At 47.0% G+C, this 24567-nt stretch overlaps 1 gene segment (V, D, J or C); it reads right to left on the bottom strand.

Annotated features, from left to right (window-relative positions):
* The window catches only part of LOC100076640, a 343932-nt gene that overhangs the window by 272516 nt on the left and 46849 nt on the right, over positions 1-24567 (bottom strand). Inside the window, 1 exon segment of the C gene segment in view lies at positions 6982-6989. Coding sequence covers positions 6982-6989 — 8 coding nt within the window.

Raw genomic sequence — 24567 nt, 5'->3', positions numbered from 1 at the left:
TAAATCCCACACAGCGGAGACCTGCTCCCCATTTCCCTGTTTCTGAAATCTCGCAGACACTCACAGTGGGGAGCTGCCAGGAGGGAGAGGAGCAGACACCAGGATTTCATTTTCTTCTGGACCAGGGAAACCAGGTCTTCCTCAGAGACCTCCAGTCCAGGCTCAGGAGAGAGACTGATGCTGCCCATCATTCCTGGGCTGCTATTTCACCTGGGAACATGGGGGGGATTTGCATAGGGGCAGTCCTACTCTAGGTATAAAGGGGAGGGAGGATGGGGAGGGCTGTATGCAGGGTCCTTCCCAGGTAGAGTCTACCCTGTGCCCACAGTGACTGGTCCTGAGAGGGTGAAGTTGAGAGCATATACAACAGACTGTGATCCAGGAAGTAGAAAATGGGGACATTCCTCTGGTCCCAGGACTCTTTCTCCCATGCTCATCTGCAAGAAATTTCAACCATCTGTGTTCTGTTTTTTCTATTTCTGTAGCAATTAGAGGGATTGAAATGGATAACAGCATAGATGGCAGACAGATATCTTATGTTCAAAACAGAACTAATCTTCTCACCCAAACCCTGTCCTTCCCTTATCTGTAAACATCACTAGAGACAATGCCATCAGCTTTCTGACTCACAATCCCTTAACCTAGGAATTATCCTTGATTCATCTCTCTCATTCAACCCATATATTCATTCATTATGGCATTTGTTCGCTCTTCATTATGGCATTCGTTAATTCCTTGACTCAGCTCTCTCATTCACCCCACACAACCAATCCATCACCAATGCCTGCCGGTTTTACCTTTACAATATCGACAAGATCCGCCCTTTCCTCTTCATCCAAATGTCTATCTTACTGGTACAAGCTCTCATAATATCCCAGCTGGATTATTGTGTCAGCTTTCTCTCTGATCTCCCTTCCTCCTGTCTCTCCCCACTCCAGTCTACTCTTCACTCTGCTGCCCAGATCATCTTCCTGCAGAAACGCTCTGGGCATGTCACTCCCTTCCTTAGAAACCTCCAGTGGTTGCCTATCAACCTCCGCATGAAACAAAAACTTCTCACTCTGGGCTTTAAGGCTCTCCACTACCTTGCCCCCTCCTACCTCTCCTCCCTTCTCTCTTTCTTCTGCCCACCCCACATGCTCCGCTCCTCCGCTGCTCACCTCCTCACCGTCCCCCGTTCACCCCTATCCCATTGTCAACTTCTGGCCCACGTCCTACTGCTGTCTTGGAATGCCCTCCCTCCTCACCTCCCCCAAACTACCTCTCTTCCCCTCTTCAAAGCCCTACTGAGAGCTCACCTCCTCCAAGAGGCCTTCCCAAACTGAGCTTCCCCTTTGGCTTCTGCTCCCTCTCTGCTCCCCTTTTGCCCTCTGCTCCCTCCTCCTTCCACCCTTCACCTCCCCTCAGATAAGCCCCCTTTCCCCCCTTTCCCTCTGCTTCTCCCCCTCTCCCTTCCCCTCCCCTCAGCACTGTGCTCATTTGTATATATTTTTATTACCCTATTTATTTTGTTAATGAGGTGTACATCCCCTTGATTCTATTTATCGTGATTAAGTTGTCTTGTTTTTGTCCATCTGTTTCCCCCGATTAGCCTGTAAGCCCATCAATGGGCAGGGATTGTCTCTATCTGTTGCCAAACTGTATATTCTAAGTGCTTAGTACAGTGCTCTGCACATAGTAAGTGCTCAATAAATACTATTGAATGAATGAATGCTTACTGTGTTCCAGGAACTGAAATAAACACTGGGGTAGATACAAGCTAATCAGGTTGGAAACAATCCTTGTCCCACATGAGACTCACAGTCTTAATGACTAATTTACAATTAAGCAGACTGAGGCACAGAGAAATGAAGTGACTTGCCCAAGGTCACACAGCAGACAAGTGGTGGAGCTGGGATTAGGCTCAGGTCCTTCTGACTTTCAGGCCCATGCTCTATTAGAAGCAGCGTGGCTCAGTGGAAAGAGCACGGGCTTGGGAGTCAGAGATCACAGGTTCAAATCCCGGCTCTGCCATTTGTCAGCTGTGTGACTGTGGGCAAGTCACTTAACTTCTCTGTGCTTCAGTTACCTCATCTGTAAAATGGGGATTAAGACTGTGAGCCTCACGTGGGACAATTTGATTACCCTGTATCTACCCCAGTGCTTAGAACAGTGCTCTGCACATAGTAAACGCTTAACAAATACCAACATTATTATTATTATTATCCACTAGGTTATGCTGCTTCTCAATCTTTCATACAGGTATGTTGATTCAAACGTCAAAACAATGCTTAAATCCACCTTTTTCTCTCCATCCAAACTGTTACCATGCTAATCTAAGCACTTTTTCTAACCCACCTTGATAACTATATCAACCTCCATGCTGACCTCCCTACCTCCTGTCTTTCCCCATTTCTCTCTGCTGCCCAGATCATTTTTCTACAAAACCATTCAGCCTATGTTTTCCCCTACTCCTCAAGAGCCTCCAGGGTTACCCATTTACCTTGGCATCACACCAAAAATTCTTTCCTTAGGCTTTAAAGCACTCAATCTTTCCCCCCATTTTATCTACTACAACCCAGCCCTCTCCCTTCACTCTTTTAACACCAACCTTCTCACTGTAACTTAATCTCATCTATTTCACTGCATAATCCCTTGCACATATCCTCCCTCTGGCCTGGAATTCCCTCCCCTTCCCTCTCTCTTCACATTCATCAGACCATCAGTCTCTCAACCTTCAAAACGTCATTAAAATCACATCTCCTGCAAGAGGCTTTCCCTGACTGAACTCTTTTCCTCTACACTCTCCCCCTTCTGTGTTGCCCTTGCACTTAGATTTTCACCCTTTACTCATCCCCAACTGAATTCCACAGCATTTATACATATATCCCTAATTAATGTATTTGTATTAATGTCCATCTCCCCCTAGATACTGTAAGCTCCTCGAGGTCAGGGAAACATTTCTACCAACTCTGTTATATTGTACTCTCCCAAATGCTTAGTACAGTGCTCTGCACACAATCAGCACTCAGTAAATACACTTGAGTGATTGGATGCTCCAGGAGCTTTCTGTACTTCCTAATGTTCTGTTTCTCCTGATAGTCTCCTAGCGGATCCTGGTTCTGGGCTGGATTTGGGCCAGTGAGCACATAAGCTTACTGTCTGAGAACAGTCTCATTCCAGCACCCTTTAATTCCTCTGATTTATCTGAATTCTTCAAGCCCTCATTCTCCCCAAGAACAGTTCAAAGCAGATCAGGTGGCGGGTCATGAGAACCAGGCCCCCAAACTACCACAAGCTGATTAATAATAATAATGGCATTTGTTAAGCACTTACTATGTGCCAGACACTGTACTAAGTGCTGAGGTGGATACAAGCAAATGGTGTTGGATGCATTCCCTGTCTCACATGGGGCTCACAGTCTCAATTCCCATTTTACAGATGAGGTCACTGAGGCATAGAAAAGTAAAGTGACTTGCCCAAGGTCATACAGCAGACAAGTGGAGGAAAGGGATTTGAACCCATGACCTTCTGACTCCCAGGCCTGGGCTCTACCCACTACACCATGTACAGGAAACCTTTCTGCTAATTTGGTTGTATTCTATTCTTCCAAGTGCTTAGTACAGTCTTTAGTATAGTAGCACTGATTGACTGGGGAAACATAATAATAATGATAATAGTATTTGCTAACTGCTTACCATGAGGCAAAGAGAAGTTAAGTGACTTGCCCAAGGTCACACAGTAGACAAGTGGCAGAGCTGGGATTAGAACCCAGGTCCTTCTAACTTCCAGGACTGTGCTTTATCCACTAGCCCACCCTACTCCCTCTGGGCCTCCATCTTGGGGAAAAATTGGATCCTCATGGATTCCCCCTTCCCATATTGGCAGCTGCAACATCCACCAGCTTTTTCCCCAACAGTGGTCAGAGGGGAGGCAGAGCAGCAGCCAGTAACCACCTTGCTCTGGCCCTCTGGGTGTGTGGGTTTGTTCTTCCAGTAACTACGGTGCGATGGGATGATACCGGAGAGGGAGGCAGGTCTTGTGGGTTCTCTTTCAGAGACCCCCCTCCTAGGGAATGTCAATGACTGAGGTCAATCCACCTCATCAACTTTGCTGATGTATTCCCTCTTTGTTCCTTTTGATTTTGATTTTAATATTCTTTGCCGTGTTTTTCTCACTTTATCAGGAATCATTGAGGCAAAGGTTGTGTAATTGTTTTGGGTGTAATTACTCCTAATAAACTAACTGTGGTATTTCTTAATTAATTATGGTATTAAGCATTATTATGTGCTATACCCAATTCTAAGCACTGTAGTACATACCAGATAATGTCAGTCACAGTCCCTGTTCCATATGGAGCTCACAGTTTAGGAAGGAGCAGGACTTCTGCACCTACTGAAGTAGTCCATTATGAGCACCTATTATATGTTAATGAAAAATAAATAATAATGACAAGCATAATTAAAAAAGAAGGGCTTGTCACGGAGTCAGAGGGGCAGTATCCATAAACAAATTATGTTCAACCCTGCAGATGGGACGGGAGCGTGAACTTGAAAGGAGTAGGACAGGGGAAGATGTTAATAATAATTGCTGTATTTAAGCGCTTACTATGTGCCAAGCACTGTACTACGCACTGGGGTGGATACAAATAAATTGGGCTGGACACAGTCCAACAGTCCATGTTGCCTGGAAGCGTTTGGAAAGCGAGGGCAGGGGGCAGTTTCTGCAGGATATAAAGCTGGAATGGCAGAGGGGGAAACTGCTGAGGATCTGGAGCCGGGAGGGGAGCACAAACACTTCCAGCTGTTCCAGGCCCAGTGTCAGCCGATTGTCCTTTGCTGGTCCTGAGCTGGAGGTTTCTGACAGGCTCAGAATGTGGTTTTACTCACTGTGCTTTTGCACAGTAATAGAGGGCCGTGTCTTCGGTTTTCAGGCTGTTCATCTGCAGATTCAGCAGGCTGTTGGTGTTGTCCCTGGAAACGGTGAATTGGCCTTTCACAGAGTCTGGATAGCATGTGCTGCTCCCATCGCTACCTATACTTGCGACCCATTTGAGCCCCTTTCCTGGAGCCTGGCGGACCCAGTACATGTAGTAGCTGCTGAAGGTGAATCCAGAGGCTTTACAAGAGAGACGCAGAGACCCTCCAGGCTGTCTCACATCTCCCCCAGATTCTACCAGCTGAACATCACCCTGGACACCTGCAAACACAGAAGCAGCATGCATCATAACAACATTGACATGCTCACACACACACCAGTTATCTATGCTAGTCACCTCTTTCCCCAATTACCTTGGAGCAGGGTGAGGATGGAAAGCAGAATGAGAGCTGACTGCATGGTGGGGCTGTGGGGACAGTTCTGGAGGCAGGAGGAGAATGGCACAGACAGCAGGGCTGGGGCTTCTCTCCCAGAGCTGCAGGGACAGGGGTCGGGCAGGCTTTAATCACGCCTGGAGTAGCCCCATTTGCATCTCCTCCTCTCTATAAAAGCACAGCAGCGGCACCCTGGGGGTGAGTCCCTGCCCTCAGCCTCAGAGAGAAGAACCTCCCTGAACCTGAATTGAGCACTAGAGTGGCAAAGTCTGACATGACTAGGAGAGGGTGGACACTGAGAGGAGTGAAAAGAATCAAAGTGGTGACTGGGGGAAAATCAGAATATTAAAAAATTTAACCCTCTGAACCTCAATTCTCCAGTGGATATACTGTCGGCATAAATCCTACAAGAACTCTTTTTTAAAATTAGTAGTAATTTAGCACCCTCTATATAACAGTTACTGTATTAAGCAATGGGATAGGTACTGCTGCTCAGACCTGAGTGTTTCAAAAATATGGGGAAGTAACAGGGGCAGTAAGGGAATGCCACTAGACTTTTAAGAAGGTCACAGTGGAGTTGGAATACATTGTAGTTGAAGAAGCGTACAAGAAAAGAATCATTAATGCATCTTGTCAATAAGGTAGTTCCAGAGTGTTTTCAGTTATCACAAATCAGTCCCATAGGAATGTCTATATCGTAATCTATGTCTAAAGCTTTACTATAATTTGTCTAAATTTTAAGCATGCATCCTCCCCTGAGGTGACTCTGAAAGCAGAGACACTGAACAGAAACTTCTTCTCTACCTTGCTCTCCAACTGCTCCTGGAACTGCGTCCCAAGTGCTCATTGGGTCCTGAGCTCCCTCTGCTGCTCAGTCTTCTTCTGACCACCTGCAGGGGAAAGTTTGTTTCTGGGCTCACACTCGCTGCTCACACTGGGTCTCTGGCACAGTAATACCCGGCCGTGTCTGCAGCTTTCAGCTGTTCATTTGTAACTAGAAAATGGAGCTGTCCTTGGAGGCTATGAATCGGCCCTTGAAGGCCGGGTTGTAATAATTCCTACTTGAATTATAGTATTTAATCAGCTACTCCAGCCCCTTCCAGAATGCCTGTCGGATACAATATAGGGTATAGCTGCTCAGTTCAAACCCGTTGACCATGCACTGCAGCCTGTGAAACTATCTGGGCTGGGCCAGTGCTGGGGGCAACTGCGTCAGGACAACCTCTGACTGGAATGCAGGGAGACAGTTAAAAAAAAAAAAAAAAAAAAAAGGGTTAACCCTAGCTGGGATGGGGCAGGGAGGAGCAGCAGTGGAAATGTGAATACACAGTAGAGTCCAGTGAGGACAAAGACCTGGGGTGGAGAGATCATGAGACTGGTAGTAATTATGGTATTAAGTGCTTACTATGTGCCAAGCACTGTTCTAAACACTAGCGTAGATACAAGGCAATCCAGTTGGACACAGTCCCTGTCCCACGTGGGGCTTGCAGTCTTAATCCCATTTTACAGATGAGGTAACTGAGGCACAGAGAAGTAAAATGACTTTCTAAGGTAAAGCAGACAAATGTCAGAGCCAGGATTAGAACCCACGTCCTCTGACTCCCAAGCCTATGCTCTTGTCATTAGGCCATGCTGATCATGGAGAGGAGCTGAGTCTGAGGGCAGGGTTGGAAAGGGAATCCCTGAGATAGGCTAAGTCTTGGACCATGGGGCCCAGGAAGGCATTAAAGAGGAATCTGGAGCTGTGGGATGTACATGCCCCATTCAGTACTGAATGACCCCAACATGAATATAGGGATGGGCCCACCTAGACAGGCAGAGCCCACCACTGGAAGAGTAGAGGCTCTGGGGAAACAGAGCTTCTGGGTTGTCTGGAGAGGGGACCGTTGCAGGGTGAAAGCCCCGAACCCCTACAATCCTCAGCGATACTGAATGGGAGACTTTGAAGCAAAATTTCCTGCATAGAGGCTCATTCCAAAGGACATCAAGAAAACTGACTCTGCTTAACACTCCATGGTGCCTGAAGCCCCAAGCGAGTCCAAATCTGGAGTTCAGATATGGAGGGATTAACTCAAGGAAATCTACCAATTAATCAATCAAAGGGGAGAGCTTTCATTCATTCATTCATTCAATCATATTTATTAAGTGCTTACTGTGTGCAGAGTACTGTACTAAGCACTTGGGAATGTACAATAGAACAATAAACAGTGACTTTCCCTGCCCACAATGATCTTACAGTTTAGAGAGCAGGGATATAGACATCAATACAAACAAAAATTAGAGCTATGAACCTAAGTGCTATGGGACTGGAATGGGGGAAGACCAAAGGGAGTGGGCAATGATGAAAAGTGGGTCTGGGAAGGGAGTACAATACCAAGGTCCATCCTCCATGTCCATAAGATCCTGACCAACCTTCCTCGTATCCAACTCCTAGCTTCTTCTCTCCCCATTCCACAATCTGAAGGGTATTTAGGCCTGGGTAACTGGGGTCTGAAAGGGATGGAGTGGGGTCAGGACAGGAGAGCTATGGGGTGTACATGGTTCATATCCCTGCCTATAATCTCCACACCCCCGGGTCAGTTCCAACCCCACCTGAACCTCCTCTAGTAACCCAATCTTTCCCCCTTACAATCCTATCTTTACCTCTTTTATAGGAATTGGTCCAAATGTCTCTTAAACTTATTGATAATTTAGGCTGTGCAGTGTCTTATGGGAATCATTCTCCAATGTTCATGATACTTTGTGATAAGAAATGCTTCATTTCAGTCATGTTTAACTTCTGGCACTCCGTGAAGTGACTAAACCTGTTATTCAAGTTAGTAGGGACTTGGATATAAACAAGTTTGAAAATTGATTCAGTGATCTGTGGTATTGATATTCAGTTGCATTTAAAGTCATAGATTTGGCCCAGATGGAGTTTCTGACCCTTTGAGTTAGGGATGTGAGTGGAATACTTGGTCTCTGAAGGTTCAGGAATGAGAGACTGTGTGCGAGGAGGTGGAAAACTTCGGGTTGGGGCTGTTGTCTGTGGTACCTGCTGCTCTGCTCCCCCAGCCACCAGCAGCCCAAGAATCCTCCAAGGGTTTCTGACAGGCTCAGGATGTGGTTTCTCTCGCTGTGTCTATAGTACAATAATACAGGGCCGTATCCTCGGTTTTCAGGCTGTTCATTTGCAGATGCAGCAGGCTGTTGGCATCATCCCTGGAGATGGTGAAGCGGCCCTTCACAGCGTCTAGATAGTATATTGGGCTAGAACTTGTATCTATGTATGCGACCCACTCCAGCCCCTTCCCTGGAGTCTGGCGGACCCAACTCATTGCATAGCTTCTGAAGGTGAATCCGGAGGCTTTACAGGTGAGCCGCAGAGACCCGCCAGGCTGTCTCACGTCTCCCCCAGACTCCACCAGCTGGACATCACCCTGGACATCTGCAAACACAGAGACAGCATGGAGCATGAAAACAGTAGCATACACATATACACACACGCACATACACATACTATCAGTGTTTCTCGGAACTTTCTTCAATTACCTTGGAGCAGGGTCAGGATGAAAACCAAGCTGAGAGCAGTCAGCATTGTGGGGGCTGTGGGGACAGATCTGGGGGCAGGAGGGGATCGGCACAGACTGCTGGGCTGGGACTCTTCACCCAGAACTGCAGGGACAGGGGCTGTGTAGGCTTTAATCAGGGCTGAAGGGGCCTTATTTGCATATCCTCCTTGCTATAAGGACAGGGCAGCCGCCTCCTGGGAAAGTGTCTGCTAGGCCCTCAGAGAGAAAGGCCTAGCAGAACTCTGGAAGAACACTGTTTTCACCATGCTGCCCACTGATGGCCTTGGTGTGTTTCATTAATTAAATTATGATGTTTGATAAGCAATTACTATGTGCCAAGCACTGAACTAAGTGCTAGGGTAGATGGATTGTAGGCAGATTGGACACAGGTCCTGCCCCTCGGGCTCACAGTGGATTTGGATGAATGACCTACCCACTCCCTCTCCCACACGTGCACACTAGGGTCATTTGTGATGGGATTTTTTTTCCTTTTCCAGGAATTGCCTAAGTCAGTCCCATTCCATTCCCTGAGACAGGGACCTTAAGTTAAATATTTCAGTACAAATCCTTAAGCTTCTGGATTCTATTAAGATTGTCCCCTGCCCTCCTTAGATTGCTGGGAGAAGCAGCGCATAACCCACTGGTATGACCAGTGCCCCAGAGGAGACCAGAACACCCAGGAAGTGCCCAGACCTGTCTGAATCTTCAGAACAGTGTTACTGCTCAAATCACTGTGGACCATTCCCAACCCAGAGTATAATGTTTTCCCAGATTCTTTCTCTCTCCTGCCCCCAGCCCAGCACCAAGGGCCTTGGGCATTAGGGGTGGGATTTGGAGGAGCTGGAGTGGTTTGGCAGGAAAGTCCATATCCCCAGGATTGACTGAGGATTGGCTTGAGGGCCCTCTGCCTCTGAGGAACTAGTGGGGAAAAGACAGCTGTTAAATTTCAATATTTTGCTCAATTCATGGACTGCGGAATGCTCCATAAGTATGGAATAAACTCAAGTGAAATGGGGTTTGTATCCCCCCCTTTACCTCTCCGCAGCTAAAGCCTCATTTTCCCCTTTTCCCTCTGCTCCTCCACCTCTCCCTTCCCATCCCCACAGCACTGTACTCGTCCGCTCAACTGTATATATTTTCGTTACCCTATTTATTTTGTTAATGAATTGTACATCGCCTTGATTCTATTTAGTTGCCATTGTTTTTACGAGATGTTCTTCCCCTTGACGCTGTTTAGTGCCATTGTTCTTGTCTGTCCGTCTCCCCCGATTAGACTGTAAGCCCGTCAAACGGCAGGGACTGTCTCTATCTGTTGCCGACTTGTTCATCCCAAGCGCTTAGTACAGTGATCTGCACATAGTAAGCGCTCAATAAATACTATTGAATGAATGAGAAAGGGCTAAGAATAGCAGGCAGAAAGTTGAAGGCATGGAGATAAGAGGATTCATTCCAATTCCATTCTGCTCTGTCTCCTTCCTTGCATTTGGGGAGCAAAATCAGGGTTGGAGTCCCCCCTTCTCATCCCAGCACCTACCCTAGAAGATTACAGGCAAGGAGGAGCCTGGGAAACTCACAAAGAGATGGAAAGACCATCAGAATGGAGGCCACCACTGGGCTGGGTGGGACAGAGTGAACTGATGTCAAACTTTAGCTGATCAGACTCTGGGCTAGAGGCAGTTAAGACTTAAGGCAACATTTGTCATGTAGAGATCAAAGACCTTCTTTTCTGATTGTATTCAAGAAGGATACGTCTGTAGAAGTTACACACCTCAGGCACATCTTCAGGGTTCTGGCAGGCCCCATTGGGAGGACAATAATAATAATAATAATGATAAAATAACTGTGGTATTTGTTAAGCACTTAATATGTGCCAAACACTGTACTAAGCAACAGGGTGGATACAAGCAATTTGGGTTGGACAGAGTCCCTGTCCCTCATGGGCCTCACAACCTTAATCCCCATTTTACAAATGAGGTAACTGATGCCCAGAGAAGTAAAGGTACTTGTCCAAGGTCACACAGCAGACATGTGGCCGAGCCTGAATTAGAACCCATGACCTTCTAACTCCCAGGCCTGTCTCTATCCACTAGGCTCTCATCAGCTCCCCTCCATATTTACCACTTGGGAATCAGAGTTCTACAAGGTCCCCCTGGCTACAATCCTCCCTCCTCCAAGCTTCTCAATCAACTCCCAAAAGGCAAGGCGTGTCACATTTGTTGTTTTTTGGGGTTTTTTTAAAATGGAATTTCTCAAACACTTACTAAGTGTCAAGCTCTGGGATAGATAAAAGTTCATTGGTTGGACGAAGTCCCCTCCCCTCAAGGGGTCCACAGCCTAAGTAGCATGGAGAACAGGTACTGAATTCACATTTTACAGGTCAAGAAACTGAGACACAGAGGAGTTAGGTGACTTTCCCAACATCACACAGGCTAATTGTTTCAACCCTTAATAATAATGTTGGTATTTGTTAAGCGCTTACTATGTGCCGAGCACTGTTCTAAGCGCTGGGGTAGACATAGGGGAATCAGGTTGTTCCACGTGGGGCTCACAGTCTTAATCCCCATTTTACAGATGAGGGAACTGAGGCACAGAGAAGTTAAGCGACTTGCCCACAGTCACACAGCCGACAAGTGGCAGAGCTGGGATTCGAACTCATGAGCCCTGACTCCAAAGCCCGTGCTCTTTCCACTGAGCCACGCTGCTTCTCTAGTAAGTGCTCAGTAAATACTATTGATTGATCACCTTCAACAGTTACAGGGTTTGGGACTGACTGATTTGAAGCCTGAACCAGCTAAATTGTTGCTCTGGACCAGCAATAGCTATGGCACTGACCTAACATGTTCACGTAAAGGCGCTGGAACTGGTTTCCTTGTGCTCAGTAGGTCCTGGATGCGCTTGGCTGTCCAACCTCCTCCTGACCACCAGCAGGGGAAGGTTTGTGTCTGGTCTCACACTCAAGTGCCCTGCACTTGTCTCTTTCACACAGTGTTACATAGCCATGTCTGCTGAAGACAGTCCATCTACCTGAAGTCAGTTGGTGAAGCCACTGGTGGAGGGAGAGATTCACCCTTTGAATAGGACAATAAAGTGCACAAGTATCCAGTCCTGAAAGCTGCCATCCAAAGTGGGCTTTTCCCTGGTGCCTGGCAGGGCCAGTACAGGAGGTGATCATTGATGTCACAACCCAATACTGCACAGTCCAGGACCATTGATGCTCCAGGCCTGGTGATCTCCTTCTGCCTCTGAGTCAGAATGATCCTGACCAGAGCCCCTGCAGAGGACAGGCAGGATGGTTTATCAAGATCTAGGTGAATGGGGGCAGACACATTGACCTGGCAGCTGCGAGGCCCAGGATGCTGGAAGTGCCCATTTTGGGGGAATGAGGCCTCAATGGGACAAACTGCTGCTGGAGTCCTGACGTTTCTGTTCCTCACAGCATCCTGAGGAGGATGGAGAGGGCCCTCATTCCACAGCCTATAAAAGGGGCAAAGACAAAGCTTTTCTGCAGGGAGGGAAACAGCTGCTGTTTGACTCCTCCCCATTCCTTCACTTCATCCAGAAACACCCCCTCTGGTTGGGTAGGATTTATTTGCCTCTGGAGACCTTTTACATGGGTTGCATCATTTCACTGTGGATTTCTGTGCCTGCATCTCTGTCTTCTTCATCATCTTCAAAAATCACAGGCTGGCAAAATTATCTGAGTGATCTCAAGTCCACACCCTTAGCATTAATGGAGGTCTCCATCCTGTCGTTCTTGTCATTCTTACTATTACTATTGGCCTCTACTTCATCCTAATCCCCCTCCTTGTCTCAGCTGCCTTCCACACTGTGGATCTCCATCTTCTCCTGGAAATCTTAGCCAACCTTGACTTCAATGACACTGTCCACATCAGGTTCTCCTCCTATCTTTCTGACTGCTCATTCACAATCTCTTTCACAGGCTCAGTCAATGGAATTTCTTAAGCATTATGTTCAGGGCACTGTACTAAGCACTTGGGAGAGTACAGTACAACAGTGGACACAATTCCTCTGCATCTAGCCCGCTAACTGTGGGAGTCCCTCAAGGCTCAGTCCTGAGTCCCCTTCTATTCTCCACCTATACCCACTCCCTTGGAGAACTCATTTGCTCCCATGGCTTCAACTACCATCTCTATGTCGATGATTCACTAATTCACTCATTCATTCACTTGTATTTATTGAGCACTTACTGTGTTCACAACACTGTACTAAGCGCTTGGAAAAGTACACTATACCAATGAAGAGACACCCAAATTTCCCACTCCATCACTGATCTTTCTTCTTCTCTGCAGTCTCATATTTCCTCATGCCTTCAGGACATTGCTACTCAGTTGTCCCATCAACACCTCAAATGTAACATGTCCAAAAATCAGAACTCCTCATCTGCACAAACCCTCTTCTCCCAGTGATTTTCCCACCACTGTAGCCATCACCATAATCCTCCCTGTTTCCCAAGCCCATAAACCTGAAATTATACCAGACTCATCTCTCTCTGATTCAACCCACATATTTAATCTTTCACCAAATCCTGTCCATCCTGCCTTCACAACATTGCTGAAATCGGAACTATCCTCTCCATTCATACTGTGATCATGTTGATCCAAGCACCTATTCTATCCTACTTTAATGCTTGCATCAGCCTCCTTGCTGAATGCTCTGCCTCCTATCTCTCTTAACACCAGTCCATACTTCACTCTGCTGCCCAGATCATTTTTTTCTAAAAGAAATTCAGTCCATGTTTCCCCACTACTCAAGAACCTCCACTATTTACCCATCCCCCTCCACATCAAACACAAACTCCTTACCATAGGCTTTAAACTATTCAGTCACCTTGCCCCTTCCTACCTTGCCTTGCTCATTTCCTACTGCAACCCAGTTCATTCACTTCACTATTCTAAATATCAACATTATTAATACCAATCAGAATAAATCTTGTCTATCTAGCCACTTGCCCATGTCCTGCCTCTGTCCTGGAACTCTCTTCCCTTACATATGTAAAAGACCATCACTCTCCCCACATTCAAAGAAGTTGGTTTTGTACACTTTATTCACCCAGCCCTTGGAACCACAGCATGTATGTGTATATCCATAATTAATTTTAATGTCTAACTCCCACTATAGACTGAAGCCCCTTTGATGGGCAGTGCTGTGTATAATGCTCTGCACCCAGCAAGCACTTGAAAAAAAATATGGATTGATTGACACTATGATGGTTCCACTGTAGATACTGATCCTTATATCTAAGATCCCTAAACTTTCCCAAATCCAACCCCAAATTTTCCTTGAGTAACAATTTTAGACTCTGCTCTGTGAATTTGTCCAAATGTCTCTTGAAATCACAATGGGACTTGCAGCAGCCGGCTGCAGGTCGCCTCTGTCCAGAGGGTGGGAGGGCAGCTCTGCCTGCACCAAGTGAGGAGCCGTGGGATGGGTGAATGTCCCCTCCTGCTGAGCACTCATGGTGTTGGAGGCCAGATGCTTTACCATGACTATGTAAAGTTTAAATGGATTTGATGTTTAAGTGGGTGCCTCCCCAGTGGGACGTGACTATGATGGGAGCTAGTCGCCTCACCAAGTGCGAGTAGCACATAAGTGGATTTGATGTCTAAGTGGGTGCTTCCCGAGTGGGACGTGAACGGGGTGGGAGCTAGCCGCCTCACCAAGTGCAAGTAACCATAAGTGGGTAATGCATAACTTGGATTAACGCATAAGTGTATGTAACTCATAAGTGTATGAAACTCACAAGTGTATGTAACTCATTAGTGTTTAACGCATAAGTGTATTTAACGCAATGGTGGATTTCTCCTGGGTGGGGCACGCACATGGTGGGAGCCAGCCACCTCACCATGTTGTGAGTAAATCATAAGTGGGCTCGGGTTGTCCAGCCACACGCGAGTAACATACTAGTGTATTCCTCCCATTAGGGAAGCTTTAACACCATATTTCTCCCAAAAGGGAAGGTCGGTTTGTTGTGTCTAAATAACTAATTAATTCAATTCTCCCCTCGGAATAAATTCTATAAAAAAAACTCAGATTTTTCATCCCCAGTCTCTCTCTCTTTTTCGCCGTGCCGATTCTGAAAGAACCTGTCCCCGGCGACAGGTGACAGCTGGTGAGTGAGAGTTCATGGGTTCAAATTCCAGCTCTGTCGCTTGTCAACTGTGTGACTTTGGGCAAGTCACTTAACTTCACTGTGCCTCAGTTACTTCATCTGTAAAATGGGCACTAAGACTGTGAGCCCCATGTGGGACAACCTGATCACCTTGAATCCTCCCCAGCACTTAGGACAGTGTTTTGCACATAGTAAGAGCTTAACAAACACCATTATTATTATTATTACTTATGTGGTACATACCTGTGATGAAGCCCCTAGATCCCACCCACGACCATTTCCACCGGGAGACATCCACTTATGCATTACATACCCATGGTGCGGCACCTGGCTTCCAGCCCCATGTGCATTCAGCAGGACGGGACACTCACTCACCAATCCCATGGCTTCTCACTTGGTGCAGGCAGAGTGGCTTTCTCATGCTCTGGACAGAGGCGACCTGCAGACGGCTGCTGCAAGTGTCGATCCTCTGCACAGAAGGGGAGAGGCTGCAGGTATTTATCACCTATGCTCTTAGGCTATTCATTCATTCATTTATTCATTCAATTGTATTTATTGAGTGCTTACTGTGTGCAGAGCACTCTACTAAGCGCTTGGAATCTACAGTTCAGCAACAGATGGAGACAATCCCTGCCCAACAACGGGCTCACAGTCTAAAAGGGGGAGATAGACAGCAAAACAAAACAAGTAGTCACGCCTCAATACCAGTGGAGCGATGTGTGGCTCAGTGGAAAGAACACGGGCTTGGGAATCAGAGGTTGTGGGTTCTAATTCTGCCTCCGCTGCTTGTCACTGGGTGACTTTGGGCAAGTCACTTCTCTGTGCCTTAGTGACCTCATCTGTAAAATGGAGATTGAGATGTGAGCCCCACGTGGGACAACCTGATCACCTTGTAACGCCCCCAGCGCTTAGAACAGTGCTCTGCACATAGTAAGTGCTTAACAAATGCCATCATTATTATTATTAATTTTTGGCTGCTCAGTGTCCTATGGGAACCAATTCCCAGTGCTTCAGATCCTCTGTTAGGAGAATTGTTTGTATTTATCCAGAGTCTGGGTAGTAAACTGATTAATAGTGTTAGATTGGAACCAGGAAATAAGCAAGCTTAACAGTTCATTGAATTAGCTATGGTACTATCATAAAATTCAATTCAAAATGCATAGATCTGTTCCATGTATAGAGTGTGGCTCTTTTAGAATGTGGATGATAGACATTGTCCCTGAATTTTCAGGAATTATTAAGTGTGAGAAAATGAAAAATCTGGGCTGGAGCTGTTGTTTGGGGTCACTGTTACTCTGTCCCCACCAGCCACTGGAGCTCAGATATCCTCTCAGTGTTTCTGACAGGCTCAGGATGTGGTTTCTCTCACTGTGTCTCTCGCACAGTAATACAGGGCCGTGTCCTCGGTTTTCAGGCTGTTCATTTGCAGTTGCAGCAGACTGTTGGCGTTGTCCTTGGAGATGGTGAAACGGCCTTTCACAGAGTCCGCATAGTATGTGCTCCCGCTGCTACTTATAGCTGCGACCCACTCGAGCCCCTTCCCTGGAGCCTGGCGGACCCAGCTCATTGCATAGCTGTTGAAGGTGAATCCAGAGGCTTTACAGGAGAGGCGGAGAGACCCTCCAGGCTGTTTCAAGTCTCCTCCAGACTCCACCAGCTGGATCTGGCCCTGGACACCTGCAAACACAGAGACAATATAGAACATAAGAACAATCACATATGCACACACATACACACACACATCATTTATTCATGTTAAGCATGTCTTTGCTCAATTACCTTGAAGCAGGGTCAAGATCGAAACCAAAGTGAGGGCAGACTGCATGGTGTGGGCTGTGGGGACAGTTCTGGGGGCAGGAGGAGAACGGCACAGACAGCGGACTGGGGCTCCTCTCCCAGAGCTGCAGGGACAGGGGCCATGCTGGCTTTAATCAGGGCTGGAGGAGCCCCATTTGCATCTCTTCCTCTCTATAAAGGCACAGCAGCCACCTCCTGGGGGCAAGTCCCTGCCCGCTGCTGCAGAGAGAAGAACCCACCAAACCTCCATCCAGAACCAAAGCAGTGGTGTCTGAGATGACTAGGAAAGGTTGGACATTGATAGAGCTGGGAAGCATCAAGGTGGTGACTGGAGAAAATAAGAATATTAAAAATTCAGCCTTATGAGACCCAAATCCGTTACAGATAGCCAATCCATATATACCCACTGAGGACTCTTTTTGTATTACTATTAATAGTATTCTTTAAGCATCTACTATGTTCCAGGCACTAAGCACTAGGTTAGTTTCTGCTGTTCAGGCCTGAATGCTCCAACACCATAGGAAAGTAGAAGGGGCAGTCAGGGAATGTTCCTAGACTTTTCAGGAGTTTACATTGGAGTCAGAACACATTGCAGTTTGAAAAATCTATAAGGAAATAACTCACTAGTAAATCTAACCAATAAGGTAGTTCCAAAGTGTTTTCAGTTATTATGGCAATAAACACATCATAATCTATGAATAAAATTTTATTCCATGTGTCTAGATTTAAACCATGCAATATTCCCTGATATGAGAAACCACCTTCTCCACTCTGTAATCACCAAGCAAAGTCATGTGACTTTCCCCTTCTCTAGACTGTAAGCTCGTTGTGGGCAGGGAATGTGTTTATTGTTGTACTGTACTCTCCCAAGTGCTTAGAGCAATGTTCTACACTCAGTAATTGCTCAGTAAATACGATTGAATGAATGAATATGCTAAATCTTCCGGTCTAAGATGATCCCTGTGGAGAACTCCCAGACTTGGTCCCCAGTCCTGCCCCAAAGACACTGCTCTAGCCCAGATGCAGATCAGATAAAGGATGACAGTGAGCTGGAGATGGGGCTATGTACTTGGGCAGAGGAAGAGGTGTGGGTTTTTGTGGGGATTCATGACATGGTATGGGGTGAGTCACCTGGATTTCAGGGCTAAGAATCCATTAATTCCATATTGGCCCACTGCAATTATCAAATTTTGGGGAGTTTGGTTCAGGAACAGAGATGTGTGATAAATAAATTGATAATCCAAATATTAATGTCCACTTTCCCAGAATATACACACTTACAGGGGTTTAATCCTGCCCTCGCTGTTTTAGCAACTCAGCAGTGAGGAAAGAGGAGATGGTCCCTGGGGGAAAGCTATGTTATGGACGGTGAGAGGAAACCACAGGCACTGAACAGAAACTCCTTTCCTGCCTTGCTCTCCACCTGCTTCTGGAACTGAGCAACTGATGGTGGGAGCATCCTGAGCTCCCCCTGCTGCTCAGCCTCCTCCTGACCGACTGCAGGGGAAGGTTTGTGTCTGGGCTCACACTCACTGACCTCTGCAGAGTGTCTCGCACAGTAATACACTGCTGTGTCTACGGCTTTCAGGCTGTTCATTTGTAAATAAGAACTGGAGCTGTCCTTGGAGGCTGTGAATCGGTCCCGGATGGACAGGTTTGCAGTAATTGTTCCTTGAACTATACTAAGTGCTCAGCCACTCCAGTCCCTTCCAGGGCTCCTGTTGGATCCAACCCATCCAGGTGCTGCTCAGGTCAAGCCACTAATGTCGCATTGCAGCCTGTGGGACTGTCCAAACTGGGCCAGCACTGAAATTGACAGCAGCAGGACACCAGTGAATGGACACCTGCAAGGGAATCAAAAGGAGAGGATTAAAGTTCATGGATCAATTTTCCCAGCACTGGGATGTTGTCAGGGGCTGGGGCTGAGGAAGCGGAGCAGGTGTGGAAACAGGAGAGTCCAGTGAGGAGGAGGAAGACATGGGCCAGAGAGATCATGTTGCTGGAAGCAGAGAGGAGCTGAGCTGGAGGCAGGGCTGGAAAGGGAGCCTCTGAAAATAATGATGTTAAATCTCCATGGGGCCCTAAATCCCAAACTGGCCCAATATGGAATCTCAGGGGAATCAATTCTTTTACCTGTACTTTGAGCTGAGCACTAGATTAAGTACTTGGGAGAGTACAGTACCATTGTTCCCTCTCCATTTCCATATGATCCTGACCATCCTTCCTTCCACCCCTGTTACTCCACTGAGCTTCCAGCCTCTCTTCTCCCCATCCCATAATCTGGGGGTTCAGGATCCAGGTATCTAGGGTCTGAAGGGATAGACTGGGGTCAGGACTGCTGAGCGATGGGGTGTACACAGACCCTAAACCTGCCTCTAACCCCCATCCCACCAGGTCAGTTCTGACCCCATTTGTACCCTCCTATAGTACCCTAACCTTTCCCCTTACAACACTACCTTTATCTCCAGTAACAGTTGTAGACTCTCATCTGTGAATCAGTCCAGATGGAAGCAGTTTAGCCTAGTGTAAAGAGCACAGGCCTGGGAGTCAGAGGACATGGGTTCTAATCCCAGCTCTGCCATTTATCTAATCTGTGACCTAGGACAATTCTAAACTTCTTTGTCCCTCAATTACCTCATCTGGAATCTGAGGATTAAGACCGAGAGTGCCTGGGGTGCCTTACACTGGGGTTGGGTGGGCAGATCAGAGAACCCTTATACACTACTAAGAATATTTTGCCCAAGTGCTGGTACTGCTTTGGGGTGAGAAAGATTGTCTTTTGTTGTGGGAGGGGTGTGATAGTCCTGCAACCTCCAGTGCCCCTACTGTCTCTTCCAGGCAGGAGCAGAGTCCTTGACCCTGACCTCATACCCTCCTCTAAGTCCTGGTCTATCTCCCAGTTCCACAGCATCCTAACTATCCCTCTTTCATCCCTGGGCTTCCCTCTCTCACCCACCCTTCCTCATGTCATCTCCCAGCCCCAGAAGTGCCTTCCCCCTCACCTGAATCTCCCCAACCCTCCAGTACATTAGAACTGACCAAAAAATCCACCTCCACCAGCAAGTCTCCCTGCTATACTGTAAGCTCCATGGAGGCATGAATCTTGTCTACTGTCTCTCTAATGCAGTCTCTCAAAGGCTTAGTACAGTGTTCTGCACACAATAAGTGAACAAAAATTGATTAATTGATTAGTTAACTCAGTATTATTCTCCCTGTCCCTTACATTTCTGGTGACATTTCCAAAAGAGGGGAAATATGATCAAGGGATTAATGGCTTCTCTCCAGGGCTTCTAACTGTCCCTCTAGAGTTTCTTGCATTTGGTTATTGATTTCACTGCTGGAGCCTCCTGCTAAAATGTTACCTGCCTCAGGTATGGTCTTGTTTCCTCTCCCTCTGCGGCTGTAGTGTAGGATCTCTCCCACACCTTTCTTGCCCTCTTGCCTGTCTCGCCCCCCCGCCCCCAACCCTACCACTCCACGGGTCTGAGTGCTTTGGCAGAAAGAGGAAGAGTGACAAAGCCTCGGTTCATGGGGACGCTCTGATTCACCTCTCCCTAGGATTGACCTGAAGGTCCTGATCAAAGTGATGGAAGCCATAGACAGTGTCTAGGGCCATCTGTGTGCTCACATTCAGGACAGAATCAGGACTAGTGACCCCAGATGGGGAGGGCACCGAGAGTCTCACCAACTCCAATGGGTTTCTGGTGATGGGGACAATCTGGAAAACTGCCAGATCCAGGAGTCACTGGGCACAAACAGAGCAGAGAGGCAGAGGAGGGTCTTCTCTACCATGGATGTATTTAATGACTGTCTCCCATAGACCTGGGAGTAACTGGAGGCTAGTTTGTTCCCCAGTTACCCAGAACAGAACTCCCTCTCAAAGCTGCTCTCTGCTGCTTTGCTCCCCCTAGCCAGCAGAGCCCAGGAATCCTCCCAAGGTTTCTGACAGGCTCAGGATGTAGTTTCTCTCACTGTGTCTCTCACACAGTAATACAGGGCCGTGTCCTCGATTTTCAGGTTGTTCATTTGCAGATGCAGCAGGCTGTTGGCATTGTCCCTGGAGATGGTGAATCGGCCTTTCACAGAGTCTGCATAGTACACAGCACTTCCAGGAGTTATGCCTGAGACCCACTCTGGTCCCTTCCCTGGAGTCTGGCGGATCCAGTCCATATCATAGCTGCTGAAGGTGAATCCAGAGCCTTTACAAGAGAGGTGCAGAGACCCTCCGGGCTGTCTCAAGTCTCCCCAGGACTCCACAAGATGCCTCTGACCCTGGACACCTGCAAGCACAGAGACAGCATGCATTATGAGAACAGTCTCACCCACACTCATTCATTCTTTCACACACACACACACACACACACACACACGCACACCAATTATCTATGTCTCTCACATCTTCTCTCCATTACCTTGGATCGGGTCAGGTTGGAAACCAAATTGAAGGTTTGCTGCATGATGAGGGTTATGGGAACAGTTCAGGGGCCAGGAGGGAAACTGTACAGACACCGGGTCTGGAGCTCCTCTCCCAGAGCAGTAGGGACAGGGGACAGGCTGCAGGCTTCAATCAGGGCTGGAGGGGCTCTATTTGCATCTCCTCCTCTCTATAAAGGCACAGTAGCCACCACATGGAGGTGAATGCCAGCTCTCAGCCTCAGAGAAAAGGGCCCAGCTGAGCCAACAGCCAGGACCTGAGTGTTGGGTTGAGTGGAGGTGATGGTTGCAAAGATGATGACAACAAGATCCACATTGCTTAAAGTTGGAGGATTCACAGTGGCAAATGAGGAAAATAATGATAATGTTAGAACTTCAACCCTCTGAGGTTCAAATCCTCAATGGATATAAATGTTTCAAGTGCTGTTCGGACCAGGGTGCTCAGACATCATGAGGAAGTTGGAGCGGCAGTCAAGGAATGTCACTACTCTTTTGTGAAAGTCACCGCGGAGTAAGAATACATTGGAGTTTGAGAAGAAAATGTTTCATCAGTAAACAAAGTTAAGTAGTTCCAAGGGTTTTTCAAGATCTGTGGGTAATTTTTTAGTAGCAGACTCCCACATTAAAATGGCAAACACTTCACTGATGTGAGAAACATCTTTCCCCCTCTGTTATCTTTGCCCCAAGACACAGTCAGGAAACACTGAATCTTCTGGCCCAAGATTGTCTCTGTGCAGAATACCTGGAATCAGTCCCCATCCCTTCCCATGGGATAATGATTCAGCCCAGGCCCCACCCCATTGCTCCTGGGCCTTCACCAGCCTTCTCCAGGTTTGATATTTTATCACATCTGCTCCTGTTCCCCAAATCTGACTCTGGAGAGGTTGGGGATAGGTCACCTTAGGGGGGGAGATTCAGGATGAAAAGTGTTATTCCTCCCGTTTCTGCAGTGATGACAGTGAGAGGAATATGCATCATCCTGATGCGGTTCTCCTCCACCCTGCGGAACTCTCGGTGCAGTGTCTAGAGCCCATGAGTTGGGATGGGGTGGTCTTTCCCTGAGGTATTCCAAATTCCCTCCCCAAGGAAAATAGATGTTCCCGAGGACTGCGGGGCTCAGGGTCCCTGTCAGGGCCCCCTGTTCGAAGGTCCCTGATGGATCCTGTCTGGCTGGGCCCTCGGGTCTGTGTGTACTGAGGGCATGGGATCACGGAGGGGATGACAGGGATCTGGAGGTCTACAGGGAGCTGGAGACGGGATGCAAATTTTGGCAGGGGAAATGGTGTGGGTTTGTATGAGAATGCATGACCTATGTTAGAGGTTGGCGGGGGCTGAATCCCCTGGAGAGTTGAGAATATCCTAATTGCACACTGGTCCCGCCCATTGATAAACTTTCCATTTTGCCCCGAAAATTGAGATGTGTGATGAACAGCTATTATTATTACTGCTGAAATTTCCTTGGGGGCACAGGGATCTTGACCCACGCTGCCCCCACAGTTGCTGGAGACTGAGGTTGAAGCTGGATTGACTTCTCCATGTAGTTAGAAGTTTGTCCATTGCCTGGGGACTCTTACAAAAAAGCTCTCTTTACTGTAAGGAATGCCCACAGCTTCCCCTTTATCATTTCTGCTAAAAACCAGGACCCTGAACTCCAGGCCAAACTGTCACGTCTTCTGGTCTACTCAAAGAGATTGAGGCAGGGAGTCAGAGAGTGGCATGGAGATCCCACCCCTCCCCATTCTTGTCACCATTTGCAGGACCTAATGGAAGATATTCTCCACAAGCCCAGCCCAGACACCTGGGTCAGTAAATCAGACTGAAGAGAAGATATCTCTGAAGACATTACAGAACAGGCGTGGCTTATTGGATAAAGCTCAGAGAGCTGATTGAGTGTTTTAAAGCCAGTGGTAAGGAATTTCTGTTCAATGGGAATGTAGATGGGCAACCATTAGAGGTAATGGGGGTATGGAGAGATATGGTCTAAATGTTATTTTAGAAAAATGATCTAGGTGGCAGAGGGAAATAAGGACTTGAGTGGGGAGAGCAGAAGGTAGGGAATGTTAATGAAAGGGCTGATGTAGTGCTCAAGATGAGAGAAGATAAGTTCTTAGGTCAGAGTAGTAGCAGTTTGAAGAGGAGAGGGCAAATTTTTGTGATGTTTTAAAGGTAGAACTGATAGTATAAAAGGAGAACAGGTGGGGACCTAGAACTGAGCCTAGAGGAACTCCCATAGTTATAGGAATATGCTATGTGGATTTCTGCTGTATACTGAAGGTATGTTGGGAACCACAACTAAATTATAAACAAGCACAAGACTAGGGTAAATCTTATTTTATTTTATAATCTGTTCTAATTCCTTTAACCAGCTACATTTGTCACTTTTTGTTGCCTGCTATTGAAGATACTTCAATACTTTTCTGGACTGAATAAAAAGACTTTATATTAGAGAAGCAGCCTAGCGTAGTGGATAGAGCATGGGGCTGGGAGTCAAAAGGTCTTGGATTCTAATTCCAACTCTCCCGCTTGTTTGTTGTGTGACCTTGGGCAGGTCACATCACTTCTCTGTGCCTCAGTTGCCTCATCTGTAAAATGGGGATTGAGACCGCGAGCTCCCACATGGGACAGGGACTGAGTCCAACTTGATTAGTTTGTATCTAACCCAGTGCTTAGTACAATGCCTGGCACATAGTAATCGCTTAATAAATACCATTTTTATTATTTCTATTGTGCATAAAGACTTTTCTTGGAGATTTATGTACTCTGAATACATACTTTATCCAGGCATCAACCTATTCCATAGCTCACTGCTTCCATCCCCCTGAATTTCTGGGGCCTGTGATGGGTTGCAGTATGTATATCTGTATATCTGTTGTCAGTCTTTAGTGGTAGCACATTTGAAGCATTATATTTATGATTTAATGTGGATTCTGTGAATCTTGCAATATGTTTTGTAATTGATACCATGAGATTAGTATTTAAATTGAATTAGATTACCAGCTCATGGGCTGTCTTGGGATTTTCTGGGCTTTTGATTAGGTGTAGAAAAATCAAGCACTGCTTCACATTTAATTTTAAATACCGAAGGGATTTTTTGGTGGAGTTGTTTGGAACTTGGAGCAATTTTAACAATAAAATCAAAGACTGTGCTTAGGACTTGAGGCTTAGGTCTGAGGTCACTGCTGATCTACACTCTGGGCCAGCAGCAGCGCAGGAATCCTCCCAGGGTTTCCAACAGGCTCAGGATGTGGTTTTTCTCTCAGTGTGTCTCGCACAGTAATACAGGGCTGTGTCCTCAGTTTTCAGGCTGTTCATTTGCAGTTGCAGCAGATTGTTGGCATTGTCCCTGGAGATGGTGAATCGGCCT

This window comes from Ornithorhynchus anatinus, chromosome 14, assembly GCF_004115215.2.
Source record: "Ornithorhynchus anatinus isolate Pmale09 chromosome 14, mOrnAna1.pri.v4, whole genome shotgun sequence".
NCBI classification, from domain to species: domain Eukaryota; kingdom Metazoa; phylum Chordata; class Mammalia; order Monotremata; family Ornithorhynchidae; genus Ornithorhynchus; species Ornithorhynchus anatinus.
This window is presented reverse-complemented; position numbering and strand designations above follow the sequence as displayed.